The 23,299-nt window shown below is 57.1% G+C and overlaps 11 protein-coding genes across 11 annotated transcripts; 4 read left to right on the top strand and 7 right to left on the bottom strand.

Moving 5' to 3' along the window:
- Nucleotides 1-238: 238 nt before the first annotated feature.
- On the top strand, nucleotides 239-2,191 carry BCV69DRAFT_246472 (gamma-glutamyltranspeptidase; the record flags this gene model as incomplete). The annotated part of the gene is made up of 3 exons (XM_025490210.1): nucleotides 239-864; nucleotides 939-1,306; nucleotides 1,380-2,191. 3 exons carry the CDS (start codon nucleotides 239-241, stop codon nucleotides 2,189-2,191), a joined length of 1,806 nt encoding a protein of 601 aa, XP_025349757.1.
- A 119-nt stretch (nucleotides 2,192-2,310) lies between these two features.
- BCV69DRAFT_281583 (hypothetical protein) lies at nucleotides 2,311-3,883 on the bottom strand. The gene is made up of 4 exons (XM_025492032.1): nucleotides 3,777-3,883; nucleotides 3,552-3,675; nucleotides 2,696-3,458; nucleotides 2,311-2,582 (listed from the first exon to the last, which is right to left on the bottom strand). The coding sequence occupies exons 1-4, from the start codon at nucleotides 3,822-3,824 to the stop codon at nucleotides 2,423-2,425; spliced, it is 1,095 nt and encodes a 364-aa protein (XP_025349756.1). The 5' UTR covers nucleotides 3,825-3,883; the 3' UTR covers nucleotides 2,311-2,422.
- Nucleotides 3,884-4,048: 165 nt separating this feature from the next.
- On the bottom strand, nucleotides 4,049-7,159 carry BCV69DRAFT_292994 (hypothetical protein). Its single transcript, XM_025493822.1, has 2 exons — nucleotides 6,924-7,159; nucleotides 4,049-6,831 (listed from the first exon to the last, which is right to left on the bottom strand). Exons 1-2 carry the CDS (start codon nucleotides 6,977-6,979, stop codon nucleotides 4,161-4,163), a joined length of 2,727 nt encoding a protein of 908 aa, XP_025349755.1. The 5' UTR covers nucleotides 6,980-7,159; the 3' UTR covers nucleotides 4,049-4,160.
- Nucleotides 7,160-7,341: 182 nt separating this feature from the next.
- On the top strand, nucleotides 7,342-8,027 carry BCV69DRAFT_297873 (hypothetical protein; the record flags this gene model as incomplete). The annotated part of the gene is made up of 3 exons (XM_025494164.1): nucleotides 7,342-7,731; nucleotides 7,823-7,898; nucleotides 7,978-8,027. 3 exons carry the CDS (start codon nucleotides 7,342-7,344, stop codon nucleotides 8,025-8,027), a joined length of 516 nt encoding a protein of 171 aa, XP_025349754.1.
- Nucleotides 8,028-8,515: 488 nt separating this feature from the next.
- Nucleotides 8,516-9,029, bottom strand: BCV69DRAFT_246426 (SFT2-like protein; the record flags this gene model as incomplete). The annotated part of the gene is made up of 3 exons (XM_025490206.1): nucleotides 8,516-8,577; nucleotides 8,651-8,702; nucleotides 8,793-9,029. Coding segments are annotated over 3 exons (351 nt in total), but the record flags the coding sequence as incomplete, so codon positions are not given.
- A 670-nt stretch (nucleotides 9,030-9,699) lies between these two features.
- On the top strand, nucleotides 9,700-10,877 carry BCV69DRAFT_257534 (hypothetical protein). Its single transcript, XM_025490630.1, has 2 exons — nucleotides 9,700-10,427; nucleotides 10,527-10,877. The coding sequence occupies exons 1-2, from the start codon at nucleotides 9,819-9,821 to the stop codon at nucleotides 10,836-10,838; spliced, it is 921 nt and encodes a 306-aa protein (XP_025349752.1). The 5' UTR covers nucleotides 9,700-9,818; the 3' UTR covers nucleotides 10,839-10,877.
- Nucleotides 10,878-10,988: 111 nt separating this feature from the next.
- Nucleotides 10,989-12,196, bottom strand: BCV69DRAFT_281576 (hypothetical protein). The gene is made up of 3 exons (XM_025492031.1): nucleotides 11,546-12,196; nucleotides 11,377-11,444; nucleotides 10,989-11,293 (listed from the first exon to the last, which is right to left on the bottom strand). Exons 1-3 carry the CDS (start codon nucleotides 11,958-11,960, stop codon nucleotides 11,063-11,065), a joined length of 714 nt encoding a protein of 237 aa, XP_025349751.1. The 5' UTR covers nucleotides 11,961-12,196; the 3' UTR covers nucleotides 10,989-11,062.
- Nucleotides 12,197-12,620: 424 nt separating this feature from the next.
- Nucleotides 12,621-15,389, bottom strand: BCV69DRAFT_281575 (kinase-like protein). Its single transcript, XM_025492030.1, has 3 exons — nucleotides 14,598-15,389; nucleotides 14,040-14,512; nucleotides 12,621-13,955 (listed from the first exon to the last, which is right to left on the bottom strand). Exons 1-3 carry the CDS (start codon nucleotides 14,946-14,948, stop codon nucleotides 12,947-12,949), a joined length of 1,833 nt encoding a protein of 610 aa, XP_025349750.1. The 5' UTR covers nucleotides 14,949-15,389; the 3' UTR covers nucleotides 12,621-12,946.
- A 125-nt stretch (nucleotides 15,390-15,514) lies between these two features.
- BCV69DRAFT_281574 (hypothetical protein) lies at nucleotides 15,515-18,399 on the bottom strand. Its single transcript, XM_025492029.1, has 4 exons — nucleotides 17,917-18,399; nucleotides 17,520-17,825; nucleotides 16,376-17,445; nucleotides 15,515-16,298 (listed from the first exon to the last, which is right to left on the bottom strand). The coding sequence occupies exons 1-4, from the start codon at nucleotides 18,249-18,251 to the stop codon at nucleotides 15,682-15,684; spliced, it is 2,328 nt and encodes a 775-aa protein (XP_025349749.1). The 5' UTR covers nucleotides 18,252-18,399; the 3' UTR covers nucleotides 15,515-15,681.
- A 267-nt stretch (nucleotides 18,400-18,666) lies between these two features.
- On the bottom strand, nucleotides 18,667-22,146 carry BCV69DRAFT_281573 (hypothetical protein). The gene has a single exon (XM_025492028.1). It carries the CDS (start codon nucleotides 22,077-22,079, stop codon nucleotides 18,732-18,734), a length of 3,348 nt encoding a protein of 1,115 aa, XP_025349748.1. The 5' UTR covers nucleotides 22,080-22,146; the 3' UTR covers nucleotides 18,667-18,731.
- A 142-nt stretch (nucleotides 22,147-22,288) lies between these two features.
- Nucleotides 22,289-23,234, top strand: BCV69DRAFT_281571 (DUF1168-domain-containing protein). The gene is made up of 2 exons (XM_025492027.1): nucleotides 22,289-22,665; nucleotides 22,795-23,234. Exons 1-2 carry the CDS (start codon nucleotides 22,357-22,359, stop codon nucleotides 23,101-23,103), a joined length of 618 nt encoding a protein of 205 aa, XP_025349747.1. The 5' UTR covers nucleotides 22,289-22,356; the 3' UTR covers nucleotides 23,104-23,234.
- The last annotated feature ends 65 nt before the right edge of the window (nucleotides 23,235-23,299 follow it).

The following is a 23,299-nucleotide window of genomic DNA, read 5'->3' as shown; positions in this document are numbered from 1 at the left end:
TGCCTCGTTGCCTTCCTTGCTTCCTTGCCTTCTTTGCCTTCGTATCGTTATCTTAAGCTCCCGCCTTCCCTCCTATATTCGACTCTATCTTAGCCTCTCCCACCTTCCTTCACCACTTTAATACCACGACATCTCGGCTGGCCCTACTCAAGTTCCTCTCATCCGCTCTCCACTGAGCTACCCAATCTCCATCTGCAGCCTCATCATGGTCCATTCCACCTTGCGCTCCCTCGCTGGGATGGCTGCTACGGCGGCAATTGCCATTGCAGCACCTGGGACATCGCCCTCCCAGCAGATCAGGTCCTCTTCCTCGCCTCTGTCGATCAGTGACCTGCCCCTCACAGCCTACCTCGCTCCCTCTCAGGGCCATTTCGACGAGCATGGTCCGCTGGGCAAGCAGGGCGTCGTCTCCTCCGAAGTCGACCTCTGCTCCAATGTGGGAGCAGACATGCTCCTTGCAGGTGGGTCAGCGGCAGATGCAGTCATTTCCACGGCCCTCTGTGTCGGATCCATCGACTCCTTCCACTCCGGCATCGGCGGAGGCGGCCACATCCTCGTCCGGTCCGGCAAGGGCAAAGTGACCCACATCGATATGAGGGAGACGATGCCGGCAGCAGGATACGTCGACATCTTTGTAGACCACGGCGCAAACTCGTCCATCCTGGGTGGACTCGCAGTGGGTGTACCGGGCGAGATCCGAGGATGGGAGAAGCTTCATGAGAAGTATGGCAAGCTGCCCTGGAAGGAGCTCTTCCAACCGGCCATCACGATCAACAAGAAAGGTTTCAAGGTGCCCAATCAGCTCGCTACTGCTATTGCAGAGTCTAAAGCCTACGTCTGCGATGGCAGCTACTTTGCAGAGAGGTGAGTGAAGGTCGGTAGCGGATTGCGTAGAATGTCTTGATTCTTATTCTCGACTGATTTGCTTTCACTTGCAGCTACTGTCCCAATGGCACAATCGCCGTTGAAGGACAAACTATCACGCGGCCTCGTTACGCCAAAGCACTCACTCTGATCGCTGAGCGGGGGCCTTCGGCCTTCTACCAGGGCACTCTCGCGAACAGCACCATCTCTGCTGTCCAGTCCTCCGGCGGCATTATGACACTGGAGGATTTGGAGGGCTACCAGGCCATCGAGAGGACCCCAGTCAAGGTCGAATTCAATGGCTACCAGCTTTACGCTACCTCGGCACCTTCCAGCGGAGCCGTTGTGCTGAGCGCTTTGCAGACTCTCAACCAGTACGACGATCGAGAGACGGCAGGGTACGACCTTATCACACATCGTCTGATCGAGGCTACAAAATTCGGTGAGTATGCTCCGATGCGTCTGTCGCCCTCTGAGTCTCCCACTGACGTCCCTGATCGCGGCGGTACTCACAGGCTACGGAGAGCGTACCAACTATGCCGACCCTGCCTATGTCAAGAACGTGACCCGGCTACAGTCCGAATACCTCAAGGTCTCTCGTGCACGAGCAAAGCGCGATCTCATCAAGGACAATGCCGTACGTGCCGCCAGTGTCTACGATCCTAGCAACAGTGCCATCCTCAACGACGCCGGTACCTCCCAAATCGTCGCTGCCGATGCCTCTGGCCTGACCATCACCCTGACCACGACGGTCAACACGTACTTTGGGAGCAAGGTGATGACCGACTACGGCATCATCCTCAACAACGAGATGGACGACTTTTCTTCTCCCGCTTCCACCAACTCCTTTGGCTACGCTCCCTCTGAGGCCAACTACGTCGCGGGCGGTAAGCGGCCCCTCTCGTCGATTGCAGCGCTCATTGCCGAGGATGCCCAGGGCAATCTGAAGCTCGCGACAGGCTCAGCCGGGGGTTCGCGCATCATCACCGCAATCATCCAAAACACCTACCACGTCCTCCAGTCCGGGATGGACATCCAAAGCGCTCTCGACCAACCCCGCTGGCACAACCAGCTCAGTCCCGACGTGACCAATTTGGAGTGGGCAGCTCCTGCAGACGGGATCAGTGAGGCGCAGGCCGTGGGAGCGAAAGCCTGGAGGGGGTTCAGCAACAGCACGGCCGACTTCCTGAAGAGCGTAGGGCACAACGTCACATTCGTTGTGCCTGGGTCGAGCACGGCGCAGGGCTTGGAGTACTACCATAAGCAGGGCCTCTTCTACGGTGGAGCGGAGGTGAGGCAGATTGCTGCTGCTGCCGCTGCCGTATAATGGGACAGAGCCCAGATCCCTTTCTTCGAGTTTCTTACCAAATCTTCCAGTATCAGTCTCGGAAATGATTCCGCAGTGTACCTAGTCAACGAAATTCACAACCGTTTCCAAATGTCATCATCATCATCATAATCATAATCATCATATGCTGTATCATCCCATTGACATTGCGAGTGCAGCCGTGCCATGATTGAGGACAGGTCTCTTCTCACGTCCTGACACCCCATCCGTCTAGGCGAACTTGTCACTCTTCATCTTCGACCTCCGATCGAGGAGCTCCTCGGCTGCTCTGCCCTCCTTGATCGCCCGCTTGAGGGCTTTGCGATCTGCGTGGTCGTCCCCGGAGGAGTACATCGGCGTCCTGCCTAGCGTGTATGATTGGCGTGACTTCCTGCGAGGTGAGAGAGAGTTCAAGGCAAGAGGAGAAAGAAAGAAGAGGCGACGTTGTCAGTGAACCTCTCGCTACCTCGGCTTGCCTCGCTTTGCTCGTGCTCTCTTACTCACATCAAGCTCTTCTCATCAATCGCCCCTCCTGTCTCGAGCTTGAGCCTCTTACTCAGCCCCTCCTCGCCCTTGCCTTTACCAATCTCCCTCGCCCTCTCCCCCTGCCGTGCCTGATGTCGAAACTTCCACTGCACACTCGCACTCCACGTTTCCGCCGCTCCGACCGAGGAGGAGTCAACGCGGAGCACCAGCTTCCCACCGGCAACTTCGTCGAGGCAGAGGTAAGTACCGTGCATTGAGCGGAACGCCAGGCCTGTCGTCGGGCTCGACTCTGCCCCCGGCTCAGACTCTGATCCAGAGGAAGCGCTCAGCAAGCTCCATTCCTCCTGCGGTCCTCTCGCCTCTGCACCACAGAGGAGCGTGCCGTGCTTGTCTGCTCCCAAGAAGCGGTGTTCCGTGGTGCGGAGGGTGTACCGTGGTGGGTCGGCGGTGTCCAGTACGCGAGAGGCGACGAGCACTTGGTGCACTTCGGTGGGTGGCAGACCTTCTGCCCCTCCCGAAGAGGACGAAGCAGCTAGAGAGGAGGCATCGACGATCTGCGCTCCCTCTAGCTCTGCTTTGTCCTGGGCAGATAGTTGGGCAGACAGTGGTTCGGGAGGCGTGAGGGCGGTGAGGGACATTTTCTGCAAAGTGGGGTTGAGGGTAATTGCGTGGAACTTCTTCGAGGAGCTTGGGTCGCTTGCGGAGGAAGAGGAGGGAGAGTATTCTTGATAGATGACAATTGGGCCTGAGAGATCCGTAGGATGACGAGCTGGTACCCAAGCTGGGAGTAGAGCATGGCACAACAGGGCCGAAGATCAGCAGGTCTAGCCACCACTACAACTTGAGCTGGGTTGCGGGTCCTGTGGTGACTCACCTTGCTCGTCCCCTCCCACCTCGTCCACATCCGACACCCCATCCTCCTCCCTCTTCTTTCCCTTGCTCGTTGATGCACCACCGCCGTCCTTGTCAGAGCGGCTCTTCTTCCTCTTCTTCTCGGGCTGACAAGTACGTACCAGGAGAAATAGGCATGCAGGTTAGGTCAGTAGGTGTGAGGGGCACATCGCATGGTCTGGACCTCGTGAGATGGGGCAGGACTCACCTTGTCGCCCTTGAAGTGGAGACGCATCGACTTGCCAGAGGAAGACATGATGGGAGGAGTCGCCCTCACTGAAAGCTGAATGGTGATGGAGGAGATGGGATCAGAAGAGAGAGAAGGGCGGAAAGCGGAAGTGCAAGCAAGATGCGGACGGAGCCTTTTGCCGATTTTCCGGGGTTGGCGGCTGCTCCACCTTGCGTCGGCCACTGCGACTGGACCATCAATGGCCTACTGACGCCCTGGACGTCGGATAGATCTAACGGTATCACTCAATTGACGCCTCGAGCAGACTTGGTGGTTTATGAAGCAGGAAGAAATGTACAATGGATGAGCCCACGCCTTGAGGTGCTGCGTTACTACCCCGTCTCTGTCCCTATTGAGCCCCACTTAGTCCAGCGTCCAACCAGTCATACCTTCGCTATCATCATCATCATCGTCGTCATCTTCCTCTTCCTTCGCACTCTCACGTGCCGCTTCGGGCACCACAGCCTCGTACACCCGCGCCGTCTTGTTGCTCAAGCCTCGCCGAGCCGCCTTACCCTCACCCTCGCGCAGTCTGAGAGATAGCACTGCCTCCACAATGAAGCGCATCTTTCCGCTAGCCGCCAAGCTCTCAAGACTCTTCTCTGTATCCTCCTCGTCCTCTTTTGAGATCTCCGCCTGCACTGAGCGTTTGAGTCTGGCTACATCACTTGTCATGCCGGATACAGCTATAGCAGTCTCTGGACTACTGAATGAGCCAGCTCCGAGGCTGGTGATCGTCGATGTGGCCGAAGGTGATGGTGAGGTAGCCAGCGCCTGCTGTACAGAAACAGGCGCGGCGGTGCTGGTGTCACTGGACGTGCTAATGCCATTGCCAGCGGTCGCGGGCACACCTTCGGGGGTCTCGTCAATGTTGAGGGTCAGGCCCATGCCGAATGAGTCCTCTTCTTCCTCATCGTCTTCGTCCGAAAAGGAGCTGAGTTGGCTTCGGGACAGCGGGTGGGATCTACTGCCACCTTGGCCCGTCGAAGCAGTGCTAGCGCCATTTCGAGCTGGAATGTTCACGGCAGAGGACGGCGGAGGTGCAAATTCCGGACGATACGCAGAGTTGTTGTTCCTGCGATGACCCTCCGGATCTTGTCCCATGGCTCGCCGGCGTTCCTGCCGCTTGCGGCGGTTTGCAGATTTCCTACTAACTTGAGTCTCTCCACAGGGGGTCGCATCCGCCTCTGCAGCTGGTGTTGTAGGCGCAGGGGTTTGGACATCGCCTTCCACCGTGATCGATTCTGGGTAGTCAGAATTCGCCAGCGCGTCCTTGACTTCCTCGGGTGCCCAGCACTCAGCTAGATCTCTGACTTCCTTCACAGTCAGCCATTCGGCTACTTCTCTCACCCAAGCCTGCCTGACACTGTCATAGTGGGGGAGCTCGTCCTCAAACGTCAGGCCCGCATACCTCCACCACTTCACTCGCTCTTCCAGCGAAGCCGGTGAAGGATCTGACTCGGCGGAGGAGAGAGCAAAGAGCAGCCCTTCGCCTTCTCGCTCCCTCGCCTTGAGCTCTGCAAGACGACGCGCTCGGCGCTCCAATCGGGGACCGCGACTATATTGCGACTTGGTGGGAAGTTGCTTGGGGTGGTTCGCAGCCGAGTGTGACGGCGCTTTGGGCTCTTGAGGGTGAGGACTTGACGAACTCGCTTCCTGCGGCTGTTCCTCTTCCTTTACTTTCGTGTCAGAGAAGAGAAGCGCTTCAACTCTTTCCCTCTCTACCCGACCCCGTCTTCCGCTCTTCCTCTTGGTCTTCTTTGCTGCAGCATTGGGCCTGGTGTCAAGCGTGAAGCGGAGGACGCCTTCTACATCAAGTCCAGCCAGGTCGGTGAAGGGATGCTGCTGCTGGGTCGGAGGAGGTAAGAATTGTGGACTTGAGGTTCTTGGTTCGAAAGAATTGTCGATGGAAGCCGCATCAGGTGAAGACTGTTTCGGCGAGAGACCGAGGATACTACCCGAGGGCGGACTGCTCTTCGTGGGGCCATCGCAAGAGGGGTCCCGGGTCAAGTGCTTCTCTACAAGAGCTGGCAGGAGACCGCTGCTGGAAGCAGTCGCTGTGCGAGTCTGTGCTGCGATGACAGGAGAAGCTCTGCTCACAGTCGGAGAGAAGTCGGGTGTTCTGGCTTGCCAAGGGGAGTTGCTTATCGGCCGCGAAGGTCTCCTAGATTTGTCATTCACCTTTTGGGCTGGCGGCCGCACAGCGAGGTCCTCATCATCGCTGAGACTCAAGGAAAAGGCAAAACCGTCTTCATCCGACTTGTCTTCCTCTTCAAGAGGTGTCCCAGTGTCCGTGGCACCTCCACTACTGGTCGCGGCGCCGTCCGTCCCTGTAGCATACTCATCGCCCTCTGACTCGCTGTTGGTTATGCAAAAGTCCCAACTGGATGCGTGTTGGTCGTTATCACCGGTCCCCAAGACCTTGGCTGCCTCTTCATTGTCCAGGGCTCGTAGTCCGACGATATTGTCAAGACCTGCAGACTGGTTCTTCGACGAGGTACCAAGCTTGTGCCGATATGGAACAAGTTTGGGAGACTGGCCTGCTGCGGCTTCTTCTGAATCATTGGTCGGAGCGCTGCCCCTCTCGACCAAGATGCATCTTCTGACTTCGCAGTCTGCTCCCAGTGCCTGGCCCATCATCGCGAGCTGAGTCAAGCTGCCCCTCATCTCGTCCTGAGGCAAACCAATGAGGGTACCATCGTCCAACACGCCAATCTCGTAAACAGCGAGACCTCCCCCTTCAGCTAGACGCCACTTCAGCTGAGTCACCAAGCGGGAGAAGCGCGAGGGCGTGACGGGAAGGATGCGCAGCTTGTATTCGAGATTGCCTCGCTTATCAGGTTCTGGGTGTATCGGAGAGAAGGAGTGGGGCGAAAATGCCGAGGCGGAGGACAATGAGGAGCCTGTGCTACCCAGCATCGATGGAGAGGCGGCTGCGCCGGCTGTCGCTGCTGCTGCGAGTGAGGGCGATGACGATGTTGCTGCCCTCGTGCCGGAAGAAGAGAAGCGGCGGTCGAGCCAAGGTGAGGAAGATCTTTGGGTGAGAGGTGGCAGTAAGGTAGAGAAGCCGGTGTCAGCTAGAATGTCTTTTTGAACTACGTACTGTACATCTGGTCAGGGACTCACCGGTGCCCTGCCCTGCCATCGTCCGTAAGGGTCGCGCTTCTACTGAACCCTGCCATGAGCTCAATCGCGTCAGGGGAAGCAGACGAGGTGGTTCCAAGGTGCAGCCGCTCTGCCCTATGAGTGGTATTGGCTCAGATGGGTATCCTGATGAGCATCTCTTGAAAGCGTATATGCTGGTCTGCGATGGTCACAGTTGCTGCGTTGCGTAGGCCCAAGGGGATGATGATCGATGGTTGGGAAGCGTACTTGAGTGCGGGGGTGACTCGTGCGTGCCGGGGCTTCCGTACTTCCGCTTTGCAGCAGCGCGGGGAAGCCGAGGGCGCAAGGCGTGGAGGAGCAAAGACAGAAAGAAAGTATCAGAGCAACACCTCAAACCTTCGCATTGCACGCTACTCTACTCTGCCGATACTGGCCAATGATGGCTACGACGGCGGCGGCCACAGGTTCAACTCCTGACAGGAGCGGTACGAGTGTCACTACTGCCACTGCCGAGGCCAGCCCCCTGACAAGTCTCGATGAACGATCCGACTCCCTATCCACCCTCTCCTCTTCTCTCTCCGTCGTGCTGCAAATTGCAAGTACAGCACTTTATCGTCTTTCGTCTACGCAGCACATCCAGATCAATCCGGACATTCCCACTCATACACATCTGCATGCAGGAGGCACAGCTCAAGGTGCTGATGGGCTCATTGCCCCTGCGCAGATCAGGGAAGATGTAAAGGAGATGACAGAAGATTTGATGGAGAGGGTCAAGTGGATGAAGGATGAGATTGGCAGGTTGGAGGCAGAGAGAAAGGAAGCAGAGCATGTGAGTACACCAGAGAGGCAGGAGAAGATACAGCCGAGCTGTCGGGTTTGCTGACCCCTCCTCCTTCTGCTGGAATTCCCGCCTTGCTCAGGAAGAAGCTCTGATAGCCCTTGACAAGGAGCTCGTGGTAGTCAATGCCGAATACGTGGAAGCTCTGGCTGAAGCAGGTGAGTTATCTAGCGAGCTCCCCTGCACATCGCGTTCTTTCAGCTTTCTCTGACCCCAGTGTCACCCTCCTCTGCTCAGAGGAATTGCAAAAGGAGATTGACGCTCTACTGCTACAATGCTGCTCGTGAAGGAATCTGGCAAATATCATCCTGTATAGCCTGCTTCAATGTCTGGTTCATGCGACACCAGATGACCCTCGAGCCAGATGGGTCAAGGATACGCTGCCCCCGCAGTCAGAGGTCCACATCGCTGACTCTCTGCTTGACAGAAGACTGGCCCCGCCGGCCGACCTCTTGACCCATCGTGCAAGGCAACCAGATCACACTACGCCAAAGGCACACACAGCTGTGCGAAGGGCCGCTAAAGTCAGGTTGGGCGGCAGGCGAGCCAGTTGTCAAGGGATACAATTACATGAAGAGGAGTGATAGGGTAGGAAGGAAATTGCAGAGAGTCCCGGCCAGCATCAATCCATGTCGGACGCTGAGCAGGGGCCAAGCATAAAAATTGAGCAGCATCTCCGGGTCTTGGCTTCCCTCTAGGTTCCTCCAAAGACTGCCATGCCGACAGTTCCGAAGTGCTTCTTTGTCATCTGCTTGTCGTAGTGATGTCCCCTCATCTAGAAGAATTTCGAGAACATGTTCTTGACAAATTCTCTCGCGTATGGGATGTATGACAGACCTGAGTGGGAGAAGCGAACAGTCAGGGATCGAGCTATGCGAAATGAGATGGCCCTTTGCAGGTTCCAACTCACTGTACCAGATGTATGCCAGATATAGTACGACGACAAAGACGATTGCCATTGGCTGATGGCGACAAGGAGGGTGTGTGGTCTTGAGGTCAGTACGCAATGGACTTCTCTGCTCTCCCTTCCCCTCCCCACCCTCTCTACTCACTGCGCTATCCACTGCAAATGCCGCGACCCAAACCAGAACGAAGCTGACCAGGAGTACAATGGTGGCCACCACTCTCACTGGGTTGAACATCTGTCTGAATTGTTTCATGAATCCAATCAGGAATCCAGTGCCCACGAGGGAAAGGACGACGCCGATGGAATAGAAGATGGCAAAGAGGGCGGTGTTGAGGAAGAGGAGAAAGGCGCCTGCGAGGGACAGAGCCAGACCTCCCACGAGACTGGTGAAATGGGGGACATAGCGGACACATTGGATGATGACAATGTGTTAGCAGAGCTCACGGTATTCCATCATCATGGTATGAGCCATCCCGCCGCTGCCTTGCTCCTTCTCCTCCTCTCCGCCTTGGGCATCTCCAACTCACCATCCAGCAAATCCAATCAACCTCTGTCTCCTAGTCAGATCAAACCCCCACTCCTTGAACTGTGAGTTCTCCCCGGTCAGCTCGCCATAGGAATTCTTGATCTGACCGGGAACCTCGAGGTTGAGCCAGGCGCCCGCACCGCCTCTGCCGCCTCCGGGCAGTCCGCCGGAGGAGGAGGAGGTGGGCGCTTCGTTGGACGAGGTGAAGGGCCAGGGCATGTGAGTAGGGTGTGCAGTGCGGCAAAGGGAGGAGCGTATATGCGGCGGTAGCTACGAGGTGAGCGCAGAGGTCGTCGTCGTCGTAATGGTGAGGAGGCTGAGTGGATGGTCGTAGCTCTTTTGCACTGCTTGCCTGGTTGCCTTGAGCGTCTGTGTCCGACTGTAGAGGCTGCAAGCAACACTCTCCTCTGCGCCAGGCGCGACTTTTGCTGAGTGCAGCCAAGCCAAGCCAGGCCCAACTGAATGCGTGCGTGCATTTTCTCATCTGTGGCCTCTGAGCAACTCTCCACTCGAGGAGCGGAAAGAGAAATCTTGCACTGGCACCGACGGAAGATCCCAGCCATCGCTTCATCATCCTCGTCCGTCGTCCATCGTTCATCGTCCGTCGTTCGCATACAATCTCCTCTGCTCGCCCTCTTCCACAGCATGGCATCCACATCCTCCTCTTCCTCCGCAGCATCAACCTCCTACGTCCTCCCCGGGCAGCCACTCCCACCTCCACCCTCGAGCACAGCAGCCACCACCTCTTCCACTGGCGTCTACTCGCGCGGCGAATACCTCCTCTCCTCTCTGCTCGGTCAGCCCTCCTACCTCAAACCAGCATCTGCGAAGAGCAGCAAGAGCTACACCAGGCAAGGAAGCGGGACTGTCACCAATGGGGCTGCTGCGCTACAGGCAAGGGTCGATACACCACTAGCGCCGCACCTCCGCTTACCAGAGCCAGACTCGGTCGTGCTGGGCAGAGTGACACGGATCACCAGTCGGCAGGCCACTTGCTCCATTCTCCTCGTCTTGCCCTCTACTTCGTCCAATTCATCAAGTACTCCAGCACCCACATCCGCAGCGCAAGCCGGCTCCACGACGCGCCTCTCGCAGACGCTCGCCTCTGGTCGCGCAAACCATGCAGCTGGGGAAGACCCTGCAGGTTTGGACTTTAGCGGGGTGATTCGCTCTCAGGATGTCCGTCTTACAGAGACGGACAAGGTCAAGATGGGAGAGTGCTTCCGTGTGGGAGATCTAGTGCGGGCAAGAGTGGTGAGTAGTAGCGTGGAGTAGAGGAGGTGCCAGGGGGGGAGAGAGAGAAGCTGTACTGACCGTCTCCCTCTTCATCTGCGCTGCACCCCGCTCCACCAGATCTCCCTTGGCGACTCGCGCTCTTACTATCTCAGCACAGCATCCAATGAGCTCGGTGTACTCTTCGCCACAGTCTCTACACCAGCCGACGTCCTGCCTTCCTCGAGCAACAGCGCACTGTTGCCCAGTCGTCTATCAAACCCTGTTTCGGCCTCTGGAGAGTCTCAACAGACAGGCACAGCAGCCACAGCAGCAGGTGCAGGCGTCGTGGGAGTGGAAGGGGCACTACGTCCGCTCAATTGGCAAGAGATGGTGCATCCTGCTACGGGCACGAGGGAAAAGAGAAAGGTGGCCAAGCCCGATGGGGTCTGAGCGACAAAGGCGGGAGGGGAGGGGAGGGGAGGGGAGGGGAGAATAGCGGACATCTTGCAGATGCAGATGGGCGAATGTACAGAAGCAAATGCCATCGTCATTGTCTCGAAACCACCGCCATGGACACTATGAGCGCAGCCTATCACAAAACCTCTCACGTATGCTCTGCAGACCATCCTCCCCTCGCCGTCAGCGCTCCATCTGACCGCCCCTCCTTCCCGCACTCAAAGCTTTGCCCTATCAGGCACAGGAGCCGGCGCACCACTTCCATAATCCAAATGAGCCTCTGCATTACCTTCCCTCTGCCAATTTCCATCTACTCCACCAGGAGGAGCCTTTAGGGATTCATTTGCACTGGGCGTAGGTGCGGGGGGAACACCAAATAGACGGGAACGCTCTTGGTTGAGAAGAGTGGCGATGCGAAGGGCGCGGTCGATGTCGCCCTTGAGCTTGATCTGGAGGGGTAAGGGGGTAAGTGGGGGAGTGGAGGGAGGTCAGGACACCGCATCTCTTTTGGATTCGCTGCGTCGCTACTCACCCTGCCGACGTTGTACAGCTTCTGGGGGTGCTGTTGTCCCTGTGCCATGTGCAGTAAGTCTCGATCGGCTATCAACGAAGGGGGAATAAGATGGGTGACGTTTAAATCATCAGCTTCTCCCCTCGCTTCGCTTGACTTTCCCTTGAGCTGTATGCTCCGTTCAACTCACTACACTCAATGACCACATCTGCCCTCTTCCTAACTCCCAAGATCCCCTTTGGCGGATGTCCCTTTGCGATCCCAGCCGTCCTCTTGAGGTCCACGTACCACAAAGCAGGCCTCAGAGCACCTCCACTACTCTTCTTCGTCGGCCTAGTTCGAGGATTAGACTCATCGATGGGTTCCGTAGGTAGGACCACAAATTGGAAAACGGTATTGACGTTGCGGAGGAGAGTTTTGCGGGTGACTCCTGCGGGGGGAGAACGGATCCATTTATCCAGGAGGGCAAAGACGCGAGAGGACTCGAAGCCGGGACAGTTCAGGTCCGGGTTGGCTGCGAGGGCCTCTTCGGCTTCGCTGCGCATGCGCTGGCGCTCCTTGGAGATGGGCTGGGCGGCTGAAGAGGAAGAGGAAGAGGAGGACATGGTGGTGGTGGTGGTGGTGGTAGTGGTGGTGGTGGTGGTAGTAGTGGTGGTGGTGAGTGGCCTTGAATGTGGAGCGCAAGAGTGTCTTGATGGGTGGGTGGCTAGTGCAAGTAGATCCACTTTGTCTCTCGGCGAGTGGCTGGATAAGCTGTCAAGTCTCCTTGCTATACCGCTTGCAATGGTCAAGAACAATGGAGGAATCAGTTCTAGTAAAGGTAGGAATGAGTGATTGATTGGTAAACTCAACTAGAGTAACGCTGCGCCCCCCCCGCACCCGCACCCGCACCCGCTCCCCTTGCCGGCGTGCGGATGTGGGTGGGTGGAGATTTCCTCAGAGGTGCGGTCCGGGCAGAGGAGCAGAGGAACGGGGGCGCCTGCCTTGCCTGCCTGCCATCCATCCAAAGCGGGGTAAGGACGAGGGGGCGCGGCTCAGGGCGGGCAGGCAGGCAGGCAGGCAGGCAGGCAGGCAGGCGGAAGGGCCTGGCGCGGCGCAGAGGGGAGGCGAGGGACACGGCCTTGGACCGGGATGAGGCGCGTGAGAGAGGGACACGGCCACTGGCAGGGATGGGCATTGGCAGAGGCACGCAAGCAAAGGAGCTAGTGGGGTCAGCTAGTGGGGACCTGGACGAAGAACAGACATGCGACGTGAGTCTTACGAATGGGGAAAGGAAACCTGACATGGCTTCTGATTGAGCAAATGAGTGAGTGAGTGAGTGGATGAGTACCTGTACAGATGGCCAGATGAAGGGAGGGATAGATGGACAGAGGAAAGAATGTGCGAGATCGAGGACTTCGATAGAGCAATTGTGACTGGTTGCAACCCAGAACCCCCAAAGACGTAGAGGATGCGCAGAAGCAGTGGAAAGAGGGGAGCAAAGGAAGAGACGAGCAATCTAGTATGGCCAACCCGAGCGCATCGGCGACGGTCGTGCCAGTCCGCTCCTCCTTTCTTCCTTCTCTCCCAGAGAGGACTACCCGTTTCGACCTCATCTCTGAGCCTGCACGGCTGCCTCCTTCTCCCTATTCTCCTTCCTCCGCTCCGCCTTCCTCACCAGCGCCTGTTCCACCCAAGCCTTCATATCCACTCCCTCTGCTCCCCTCTCCTCGTCATTCACCAACCAAGGGTGCTGCAGCATCTGACTGTACGTAACTCTCCGCTCAGGAACCTTTTCCAGACAGCCAGCGACAAAGTCTTGCGCAACGTCCGAATAGTCGTCTGGCAGGCGTGGAGGATCGCCATGCACAATCGCTTGCAGTTGAGCAAAGACGTTCGAGTACGTCTCGGGAGGGTAAGGGTAGACGCCCATTGTGCACTCCACAATGGTCAGACCAAGAGACCAGACGTCGGAGGCCACCGTGTACGTCGAGGGCATCGACAGGGACTCGCCCTTGATTCGCTCTGGAGCCATGTAGCTCTGGCAACCAATGTTCGTCTTTGCTAACGACTTTTCCAGCTGACCACTGACGCCAAAGTCGCACAGCTTCACCTCGCCCTTGCGATTCACGAGAATATTTGTAGGCTTGACGTCTCGGTGCATGATCTGCAGGTGCTCCTTGAGGAAGTTCAAACCCTTGACCGTCTGATGCACCATTCGTGCCAAGACATCTTCCGGCACAGACGAGGGTCCATCGTAGAGATTCTCCAGAGACCCAGCATCCATAAACTCGATGCAGTAAAAGACGCACGATTCCACAAAGAAGGCTCCGTAGAATTCCACAATCTCCGGAGCGACGGCTCGATGTAGAATGTCCAGCTCCATGATGATGGCGTTGAGCTTGGCCGCGTCTAGCTCGAGCCGAATCTCCTTCATTGCCATCTCCACGCCCGTCTTGGTGTGCTTGACTTTCCGCACTTCACCGTAGGCGCCCTTGCCGAGCACATCTTGTAGCTCGAGGTCGTCCATGTTGATCTTGAACGAGGTGCCGTTGCCAAAGTCAACTCCCTTGGCGTGCACAACGGCCTTGCCAGCAAAGTTGAGGGCACCAGAGGGGTCTCTGCAGGGTAGGGGGTGGAACACGAGGGGTCAGCGTCCTTGTCCAAAGCTCAGGGAATACCCTCATCCACCAAGCCTGACTCACAAGACGTCTGCAAAGTCTGCAAAGGCAGAAGCCATCGACCCTCCCTTTGGAGCATTTGCCAGTCGTCCCGGAGGAGCTGCTCTGACAGTCCCACCAGCTGACCGCATCGCCGCCTCGCCATCCGCTGCCGCCGATGAAGACGGTCCCGACTGGAGCGGTGGGATGCCCATGTCAGACAACTTCATACCAGGCTTGGGTCTCCTTCCCGCAAGACCTCCGCCGGGGGGACCACTACCGTTTGCACCAGGAAAGCCGGGCATTGCGCCTCCTGGAAATCCTCCTGCCCTACGAGCGGCCAGACCATTCATGCCTGGTCCAGTGGAAGGTGGAAATGCTCCACCGCCGATGCTGGGTGCACCACTGGGTCCACCTCGAGCTAGCAACGAGGAGGGATCTATTCTTTGATTCGACTTGAGATAGCTGGGCAGTTCCTTGGGGGCCGAGGGAGTAGAGGATGAGGATCGAGCCGCATTCTATGGTAAAGGGTTACAGCGAGCAATGAACGGTCAGCTTCGCCGGCCCTGGTTCTCTGTGCGAGCCATCAACTCCTCTACTCACAGCAGCAAGCTTTGCCTGTAGACTAGGAGGTAGCTTCGTTCCCGCCATTTGCCGAGCCCTTTCCTGTGCATTCATCGGTCCACCACTTCCTCCCGGTGGTCCTCCTCCAGGCCGAGAAGGCGGCCCACCTCCTCCGACTGATCTCATCGGCGGTCCTCCAGATGCGGTAGAAGAGGATGGGCCTTGAGCCGATGTAGGGCCTGACGGCCGGGGTGGTCCGCCAGTCGCCGCACGAGAGACGGGGGAAGGGGGTGTGGGATTGTCCTGGTTGCCGCTGAGTGACATCGAGGACAGCGACGAGGCGGCCTCATCGGCAGCAGAGGTAGATGCGGAAGCCGTATCGGTCGTCATCTTGAAAGGGGACCTTCACTCGCGATTGTCGAGTGAGGCGTGGAGACGGAAGGGTATGCCGAGGGGAAAGTCTATCTAGACTGAATCCCGACAGGTGCTGATAGGGATGCTTCGGTAGCGTAGTCGATTGCGTCTCGATAAGATGTACGTGAGAGGGATGAGGATTGCCGGGACAAAGGCAGAGGTCGAGGCGTGAAGGAATGGGTAAGTCTCTATGCAGATTCTTCCCAGAAGATGAAGACGAGTGGGGGAGGGCCAAGTCCGGAAGGGGAAGATAATCGAGTGACCGGAAGGTGCTGAAGAAGGCACTGCACAAGAAAGTGTGTGTGTGTGATGGCAGAGGTAGGATGGAGATCAAAGGGCTTATGCCTCGAGATGGTCGTGGTACGCAGAGGCAGAGGGGAGGGGAGAAGGGTAGGATCGGCAGCGGCAACACGAGGTGAGACGGCAGTGGCAGTCGATCCATTTTGAATTTGTCACTGTTGCTCTCCAGGCGGGATGCAGCCATCCTCGGCCGCCAGCCACGCCAGCCAAGAAGAGGCGCGCGGCATCTGCACACCGCCCAACCTGACACCCACACCCACCACGGCCTTTGCCTGCACCCCACAAGATACTCGTAGGAAGACTGAGACAGGCAGACACATGATCGTAGATAAGCCGCGCCACATGCACGTACTTCAGATCATTGCAGACGTACAGACTACTGTGAACCACCGCGTCGTGGTTTCAACCATCACCTGTTGCGCTCCTCTTCTGCCACTTTGAGTGCCCACTGCTCCACCACCCTCCTGAGCATCTCCTGCCAGTCCCCCTCTTGCCTCACGACCTTGACAGCGTCGAACATGAGAGGATGATCTGAAAGAACATTTCCATCCAGGTTTGAGTGTTGCTGTGAAGCACCGTCTTTGACACGTCCACTCTTGATGCCGTAGCGCAGGGCAATGGCCACGGTGAACTTGTTGAGATTCTCCACCCGGCGAAAGGTCCAGCCAGGCTTACGATGTATGTCGCCCAACGAGCTCGTCGTGCTGTCCATCTCTTCGCCGATCTCACTGGGCGTGTGGCGGCCCGTAGAGCTCGTGTGCGACGCATTGACACTGCGGGAACGACTGGGGATGCAGTGATCCTCGTCTGCCCTAACATCGTGTATCGACCCAGAGGGTATAAAGCCCCACGGCTTGCTGGAGCGGCGTAGGGCAGCATTGAAGGCGTGACAGAGCAGTTGACCATCCGAGAGAGCCATCAAGAGCCCTTCGTGTGTTGCTTCTGCGAGCTGGTCACTCTCCACTGTCGGTCGCAATTCGGGATAGACGCCCGGCAGCACATCACAGAGGAGTGCACGCGCTCGTCCTGAGAGGAGCAGGAAGACAACAGTTGTTCAACCAGCAGTACGGTGATGGCAGCTGCTCATTATGATCAGAACTCACCCAAATTGTCCTCGTCGTAAGCTGTGCGAGCCCACTTCGGTAGATTGTCGTTTCCCTCACTGCCGTCAGAAACGTGATCGTCGTCGCCTTTGGGCGCGTACCCGAAAAGATTCGGGTGACCCTCAACCCCGAGGTGCAAGCCCTTCATTTCAGACACTTCAGTCGCACCGCTGTATGATGCCGCTCTCTGTCCTCGCTCCCGCTTTCGAGACTCATAGGGCAGCCGATCCAGAATCGCCTCGACCTCGACTACGTAGGTGCGCACCACTTCTCGCTCCTTGGTCAGAGCAGCTAGACTGACGTCTGTACGGTACTGAGCAATTTTGGCCCCTTCTCCTGGACTGTGGCCCTTCTCATCGCCCGTTGCACCAGCAGCAGCATCTGAAACACGGTTTCTGTCCTCCAGCTGTTTGAGCATCCCCAGCACTTCAAGCCCGACTGCCCTAATCAGGACCAGAGGATCAGCTGCGGAGGCATTGCTGGTGCCTTCCTCGTCGTCGGAACTCGCAGGTGAGGCGGAACGGTCAGAACGGAAGTCCATTGTGCTCGCTCTGCCAGACGCAGAATGTGCCATGGCTTCGGTGGCGGCAAAGATGCTTTTGATATCTCGGGCCAAATTGCGAGATGCGACGTCTTCACCCCTGCCCGTCTCGGTAGGGGCATAGCTCATCCTCCTCACTGTCTGAAAAGGCAAGAAGCTGCTGGGTGCGCGACTGCTGCTGCGCCTGCCTGATGGTGAGTTCTCAGCGCCAGGGGCTGCGAAGCCACTGCTGAGAAGGACGGTAGACGCTCGTCGGGTGAGAATGTGGCTCATGGACTGTCGCTTGAAGTTGTCCCTGGGCTTGGGCTGTGCTCCTTCCTGGCAGAAAGATTGCTGTCTCCTGAGTCGGGAGAAAGCCGACCTGCTCTTCTGACGTGAAGGTGAAACAAGACTCTGCGGAGGCAGGGCGAGGAAGTAGCTACGGACAGCGCGGACGGTCTTGATGCTAGTCGCTACCAGCTCCGCAATGTCGAGACCAGCTGCCAATTTGGAGGCGGTGACTGGGTCTGTCAGAAGCCACTGCTGACGACTGGGGGAGGGCGAAAAAGTGTGAGTGGACAGGTGACGACAACTTCCCGATCGCAGTCGTAGAACGGTACTCACGTCACCTCTAGACACGCAGTCATCACTTTCCTGAGGCCCTCCAAATCTGCTTCTACAGGTCTAGCGACATCAGGGAACAGCTTGCCCTTCCACGTAGAGCGAGGAGCCTCTTCCACAATATTTGATTCAGCGCCTCTCTGAGATTGGTTCACTACTCTGGACTGCTCGCCAATGTTTGAGGAGCCTTGTTGATGGCCCGAGTCTATGGTGCATGGAGGAGGTAAGGACCCACCTCTTGCAGCGGCGGCAGCAGGTCCTAACGCCAATCTCCCGCCTTTGGTAGCCATTGGCGGGCTAGGCGCTGCCCTATTGGTATAAAACCCCAAAGAGAGTAAAGCTATCAGCCTCACTTCTCCTCTTGTGTCTATCTGCTCTCCCCCCGCCCACCCTGACTCACAACCCCTGCCTAGCGTAAAACTTTTGAAAACCAGCGATACTGCCCAGTGCCATGACCGACTCTCTCTTGGCAGCACTATGGCTAAAGGGCTTCTGGTTCGTCTTGCTCTGGAAGTCGGGTGATGGGTAGGAGAGGATGGTGCGCGCGGGATGGCCGGAGGGTTCGCCTTGCGACGTTTCTGACAGAGAGGTAGGACTAAGGTCGTCGATGTCTGGAGGCGCTGAGCTTGATCGGTCGGTGGCTGCTCGTGAGAGTGAGACTGTTAGGCGCTGCGCTTGCGAGTGAGGTAGCGTAGACGGTCCGTCAGTGGCCCCTGGGTCGAGAGCGTCGTCCATACTGTCTCCCTTGTCGACGCTCAGTCCCCGTAGAGGATGTGGACAAGGGTGGAAGGGTAATCAGATGGGCTGATCTACATACGTTGGTATGACCTTCATGATGGAAGCGACGTGGAAGGTGGCATGCTACACGACGAGGTCAAGGGTCATGTGCTTGATGAATTACTCTTGCATTTCCAGGCACCAACGGCAGTCAGGGCTGGACAGGAGGCAGGCCTATGCTGCCCCTGCGCCGGGGCCCCTTGGCCCTTTGCCAGTGGTTGCGCCTGGCTGCACACGTCGCCATTTCATCAGTAGCCGGGACGCACGCTCGGTTCGCCTTGAGTCGATGCAGGTCGTGCATGGCAGGGCAGGGCAGAGCAGGGGATCAAGGCTTCCCTCATCGATATCAAAGGACACAGGCAGAACAGAAGCAGACGGAGCTCGCAATGTATTCTCTAGACTCAGCGACTGATAGCTAGCTACAAGCACACCTCCCACTTACACCTTGACCAGCCTCAACTTGAGAACAACGTCATTGATCTCCGTCTCCTCCTCCAGCTCCGCCTTCCTCTGATCCACCTCGACCTCTTCTCTGGGTCGCCTCCTGAGACTCTTCTCAAGATAATCGCCATACTCGGTCCAAGCACTCCTCAGCGCCTCGACATTCTCACCCGCAGACGTCTCGAAGCTGTACAGCGCATCGACGGCGTCCGTGGCGATGAAGCCGGCACGCTTCCTAGCGCGATTGATGCGGTTGACCAGTTCTCGAGCGAGACCTTCGGCCTGCAGATTGGGTCGCACCAGAGTGTCCAACAGGATAATCGCCTTGCCGTCCGTGTTGGACTGCCAGGTGACGGCCTCGTCGCTCGCTCGATGCTTCGTCGCAGCCTCAATGTCCACATCCCTCACGACCCTCAAATCACCCTCGCCCAATTCAATACCCTCGATGACAATCCTGCCCGTCTCGAGGTACTGCTTTGCCTCTGCACTCGACACCTTCTCCAGACCCTTCTTGACTTTACCCAAGTCCTTGCGCAGCTTCTTGCCCAAGACGGGCCAGTCGGCCAGGAGAGCGTACCTCACTCCACAGGCCTCCTCGTCTTGGCTCAAGCTTAGATCTCGCACGTTTAGCTCCTCGGTAATGTAAGAAGAGAGAGCATTGACATCGTCTAGGTACTGGCGGTCAGAGTGGAAGACGACGAGTTCCTTCAGCGGCACTCGGATAGGCAGCGTGTTCTTCTCGCGCACGTTGCGGGTCAATTCGATGATCGTCTGCAGAGCAGCAAATTGGCGCTGGATGACGGGATCCAGGTACTCCTGCTTGACATCGGGGAAGGGCAGGAAGTGGATCGAGCGAGTGTCTTGCTTCGCCTCCGAGTTGGGTGGGATGAACGTCTGCAGACCCTGGTAGAGATTCTCGGTGAAAAAGGGCGTGAAAGAAGACATGGTCCTGCAAAGTGTGTAGAGGGCCTCGAAGAGGGAGTTGAGGGCCGAGAGCGTGTCCTCGACACCTCCCTCTCCCTTCAGCCTCTTGCGGTTGAAACGAATGTACCAGTTGGTCAGCTCATCGACCAAGCCCGTCAGCCGAGGCATAACGGTGTACAGACGGTAGGCATCCATCTCCTGCCTGACGAACTCGATGAGGCCCTGGCAGCGCGCAAGGATCCAGCGGTCCATGACATTCTCACTCTTCTTGGCATGCTCTTGGTAGACGAACTTGACCCCTTGATCCTTCTCGAGCATCTGCACCGAGCCTAGGAAGAAGCGGAAAGAGTTCAACCATGGGATGAACACTTGGGCCAGCGTCTCCTTGACACCTTCCTCCTTGAACCTCAGTGTCTCAGCCCGCACGACGGGAGAATTGACAAGATACAGCCTGACTGCATCGGCTCCGTATTTGTCAAACACGAGCGTAGGATCGGGGTAGTTTTTGAGACTCTTGGACATCTTCTTGCCGTCACCTGCCAGGATCATACCAGAGACGATCAAATTCTTCCAGGGAGCCGTGTCGAAGAGATGAGTCGCAAGAATCAGTAGAGTGTAGAACCATCCTCGAGTCTGATCGAGGCCTTCAGAGACGAAGTCGGCAGGGAACGAGGCCTCAAAGTGCTCTTTGTTCTCGAAAGGATAGTGAGCCTGTGCATAGGGCATCGATCCTGATTCGAACCAACAGTCGAAGACCTCTTCCACGCGCTTCAATTGTCCCTTGCCCTTCTTGGAGGGGATGGTGATGTGGTCGATGGACTCTCGGTGGAGATCCGTGATTTCCTTCTCGCCGGAAAGCTCCTTGAGCTCGGCCACCGATGATACGCACACAATCTCCTCCCAGTCTTCACTGACCCAGAGCGGCAAAGGAGTGCCCCAGTACCTGTTTCGGCTGACGTTCCAATCACGAGCATTGGCGATCCAGTTGCCAAATCGACCTTCTCCAATGGCTGAAGGGACCCACCTCGTTTGCTGGTTATTAGCTGTCAGCTTCGAAGTGATGGGCTCCACGCGCACAAAGATGGACGGGATGGTCTTGTAGATGAGAGGTGTTCCCGATCGCCAACAGTGTGGGTACGAGTGGGTGAGAGTGCTCTGCACGATGAGACGGCCCATCTCCTTGAGCTTCTTCTGAATAGGCTTGTCAGCTTCCTTCACGTGCTGGCCCTTGTACTCAGGCACCTCATCGGTGAACTTGCCAGACTCGTCGATGGGGCAAGGAGGGGCTTCATCTCGACCAACGATTCCGTTTGCGATGGCGACTCGGTGATCGTCGTCACCGAAAGCTGGCGCTTGGTGAACGATACCTGTTCCCGAGTCTGAGGTGACGTAGGTGTCGTTGAGAACCCGGAAAGCCTTGTCCCCATATTCCTTGACAAAGTAGTCGAAGAGAGGCTCGTACTTCCAGCCCTTGAGCTGAGATCCCTTCTTCGAGTCTAGCTGTGTCCACTTGGCCTTCTTGGAGTCTTTGTACAGAGTGGTGAGGAGCTTCTCGTGGAGCCAGTAGAGGTTACCGGATGCTTCATCCTTGATTTTAATGTATGTGAAATCGGGGTGAACACAGAGTCCGAGATTAGAGGGAAGCGTCCAGGGTGTAGTCGTCCATGCAAGAAGAGATGCTCCTGTCTCTTCCGAAGGAGATGTGACCGGGAAGCTGACTGTAATGGCTGGATCGGGCACATCTCTGTAATCCTGACCGGCCTCAAAGTTGCTGAGGGGCGTAGTGCAGCCGGTCGAGTAAGGCATGACCCTCATGCCCCGATACACTAGGTCCTTCTTGTAGAGCTGACCAAAGACCCACCAGACGGTCTCCATGAAGGAGATGTCCATGGTCTTGTATCCACCATCGAAGTCGATCCACCTACCCATCCTCTCTACGGTGGCCTTCCATTCTTCTGAATATCTCATGACGATGGCCCGGCATTCAGCATTGTACTTTGCAATGCCCATATCCATGACGTCTTGCTTGCCGGTGATGCCAAGCTTCTTGTCAATCTCATGCTCCACTGGCAGACCGTGGCAGTCCCAGCCAAACCTTCGGTCAACATAGTGGCCTGTGGCATGTGCGTGGCGGGTGACCACATCCTTGATGGTACCGGCGAGGAGATGTCCGTAATGAGGCAATCCGGTCGCAAAAGGGGGTCCATCGTAGAATGAGAAGGGCTTACGCTTCTCGTCTCTCGACTGCTTCAGTGAAGTCTTGAAGGCGTCGGTGTCACGCCAGTATTGAAGTACCTTCTTCTCTTCTTCGGGGAAGGAGAAGTGGGCGGTGAGGTTGTGTGATGGGAAGGCGGCGCTGGCGCTGGGTGCGGCAGCGTCCGTGGCCCCGGTGACTGTTCCGTCGCTGTTCGTCGTCGCCATTGTGAGACGATGAGCAGCAGATGAGCAGCGGTATGAGGCGAGGCGTATTTGAAGGTGTGATGGCTCAAGTAGGAAGATGAGAAGAACAGGAGTCTCTCACTGCACAGACGACCTTCGAGTCAAAAATGACTCGGAGCGGAGCGGAGCCGATGGCCCGATCCGCCGCTCCTTCCGCTCAGTGGGCCCAGGGTTCAGACAGTGACGGTCATCCTTCCACTCCTGCCTCTTCAACGCCTTGACTCGACTTGTACATTCTCGGCCTTAGCATCCCCTCATCATGTCATCTCAAGCAGGTCCGTCATCATCGTCATCCCCCCCGCCGGCTCCCGCTGTGCAAAAGTCCAAACACAAGCTAACGCCGGCGGAGCAGCAAGCTCTAGCCCTTGAGAAGCTTCTGGCCAATCCCGACCGGGAAATCAGACTGCCTTCCGGGCCCAAGGAGAAGACCCTCAGAGCGCCGAGGGAGATGATGAAGAATGTTTCTGGGTCTAGCGCAGGAGCAGGTAGTGGAGAGTTCCATGTATACAAGCATGCAAGAAGGAGGGAGTATGAGAGGATCAAGCTGCTGGAGGAGAAGGCTGCCAAGGTGAGTGGTGATGTTCAGTGCGCAGGTAGAACACGCGGAATGTGGAATAGAGTACGGCAATGATCTACACAGTTTTCAATTGCTAAGCATCCTCTCCTCGTCGTCCCCGTCATCCCTCTGACCCCGCAGGAAAAGTCGTCTTCGGCCTTCCTCATCTCTCAAGCTCAACAAGCAGCGACCGACGAAGCCAAGACGAACAAGAATCGAGCAAAACGGGACAAGAAGAAGTTGGCTCGAGAGAAGGCCAAGCTGCAATCGGCGGAGGCCAACGGCAAAAGTACAGGAGCCGACGCGAAGCGGAAGCGGGCGGAAGACCAGGGCGAGGCTGGCAAGGATGGAGAAGAGAAGAAGCTGAAAGCAGCCCCTGGCGCCGAGGGCTTCACATTTCGACCGAGAGAAGAAGAGGAGAGTGAAGGCGAGGAGGAAGAGGAAAGCTGAAATCTCCGAAGGCCTTGCCGGCTCAGGTAGAGGGAGGGTCAAAGTAGTCGTCACTTGCCCGCTCATGACCAACCCTTGTCACCTTGAGAGTCCAATCTCGCTCCACCTATCTATTATACCCGTCGCAGCAAAGCCCATGTGTGTGAGATGTCCTCGTATGCCGGCTCTTGTACGATCTTCTTCCTCGTCTCGTCGG

This window comes from Pseudomicrostroma glucosiphilum (assembly GCF_003144135.1).
Source record: "Pseudomicrostroma glucosiphilum strain MCA 4718 unplaced genomic scaffold BCV69scaffold_3, whole genome shotgun sequence".
Lineage (NCBI taxonomy): Eukaryota > Fungi > Basidiomycota > Exobasidiomycetes > Microstromatales > Microstromataceae > Microstroma > Microstroma glucosiphilum.
The sequence above is the reverse complement of the archived record's forward strand: the minus strand, read 5'-3'. Positions and strand labels throughout refer to the sequence as shown.

What these genes read in the sequence shown, in the direction of transcription:
- BCV69DRAFT_281583 (XM_025492032.1), bottom strand. Translation starts at nt 3,824, where the DNA reads ATGTCTTCCTCTGGCAAGTCGATGCGTCTCCACTTCAAGGGCGACAAG. An exon ending in GGTGGGAGGGGACGAGCAAG is followed by an intron (nt 3,459 to 3,551) that starts GTGAGTCACCAC and finishes CTCTACTCCCAG; the next exon opens with CTTGGGTACCAGCTCGTCAT. An exon ending in ATTGATGAGAAGAGCTTGAT is followed by an intron (nt 2,583 to 2,695) that starts GTGAGTAAGAGA and finishes CTCACCTCGCAG; the next exon opens with GAAGTCACGCCAATCATACA.
- BCV69DRAFT_281575 (XM_025492030.1), bottom strand. Translation starts at nt 14,948, where the DNA reads ATGACGACCGATACGGCTTCCGCATCTACCTCTGCTGCCGATGAGGCC. An exon ending in TACAGGCAAAGCTTGCTGCT is followed by an intron (nt 14,513 to 14,597) that starts GTGAGTAGAGGA and finishes CCTTTACCATAG; the next exon opens with AATGCGGCTCGATCCTCATC. An exon ending in GCAGACTTTGCAGACGTCTT is followed by an intron (nt 13,956 to 14,039) that starts GTGAGTCAGGCT and finishes CCTACCCTGCAG; the next exon opens with AGACCCCTCTGGTGCCCTCA.
- BCV69DRAFT_292994 (XM_025493822.1), bottom strand. Translation starts at nt 6,979, where the DNA reads ATGGCAGGGTTCAGTAGAAGCGCGACCCTTACGGACGATGGCAGGGCA. An exon ending in GATGGCAGGGCAGGGCACCG is followed by an intron (nt 6,832 to 6,923) that starts GTGAGTCCCTGA and finishes TCTCACCCAAAG; the next exon opens with ATCTTCCTCACCTTGGCTCG.
- BCV69DRAFT_281573 (XM_025492028.1), bottom strand. Translation starts at nt 22,079, where the DNA reads ATGGCGACGACGAACAGCGACGGAACAGTCACCGGGGCCACGGACGCT.
- BCV69DRAFT_281574 (XM_025492029.1), bottom strand. Translation starts at nt 18,251, where the DNA reads ATGGACGACGCTCTCGACCCAGGGGCCACTGACGGACCGTCTACGCTA. An exon ending in TTTTACGCTAGGCAGGGGTT is followed by an intron (nt 17,826 to 17,916) that starts GTGAGTCAGGGT and finishes TTATACCAATAG; the next exon opens with GGCAGCGCCTAGCCCGCCAA. An exon ending in ACTGCGTGTCTAGAGGTGAC is followed by an intron (nt 17,446 to 17,519) that starts GTGAGTACCGTT and finishes GCCCTCCCCCAG; the next exon opens with TCGTCAGCAGTGGCTTCTGA.
- BCV69DRAFT_281576 (XM_025492031.1), bottom strand. Translation starts at nt 11,960, where the DNA reads ATGTCCTCCTCTTCCTCTTCCTCTTCAGCCGCCCAGCCCATCTCCAAG. An exon ending in AGATGTGGTCATTGAGTGTA is followed by an intron (nt 11,445 to 11,545) that starts GTGAGTTGAACG and finishes CTTCGTTGATAG; the next exon opens with CCGATCGAGACTTACTGCAC. An exon ending in AGCTGTACAACGTCGGCAGG is followed by an intron (nt 11,294 to 11,376) that starts GTGAGTAGCGAC and finishes TTACCCCTCCAG; the next exon opens with ATCAAGCTCAAGGGCGACAT.
- BCV69DRAFT_257534 (XM_025490630.1), top strand. Translation starts at nt 9,819, where the DNA reads ATGGCATCCACATCCTCCTCTTCCTCCGCAGCATCAACCTCCTACGTC. An exon ending in ATCTAGTGCGGGCAAGAGTG is followed by an intron (nt 10,428 to 10,526) that starts GTGAGTAGTAGC and finishes CCGCTCCACCAG; the next exon opens with ATCTCCCTTGGCGACTCGCG.
- BCV69DRAFT_281571 (XM_025492027.1), top strand. Translation starts at nt 22,357, where the DNA reads ATGTCATCTCAAGCAGGTCCGTCATCATCGTCATCCCCCCCGCCGGCT. An exon ending in TGGAGGAGAAGGCTGCCAAG is followed by an intron (nt 22,666 to 22,794) that starts GTGAGTGGTGAT and finishes CTGACCCCGCAG; the next exon opens with GAAAAGTCGTCTTCGGCCTT.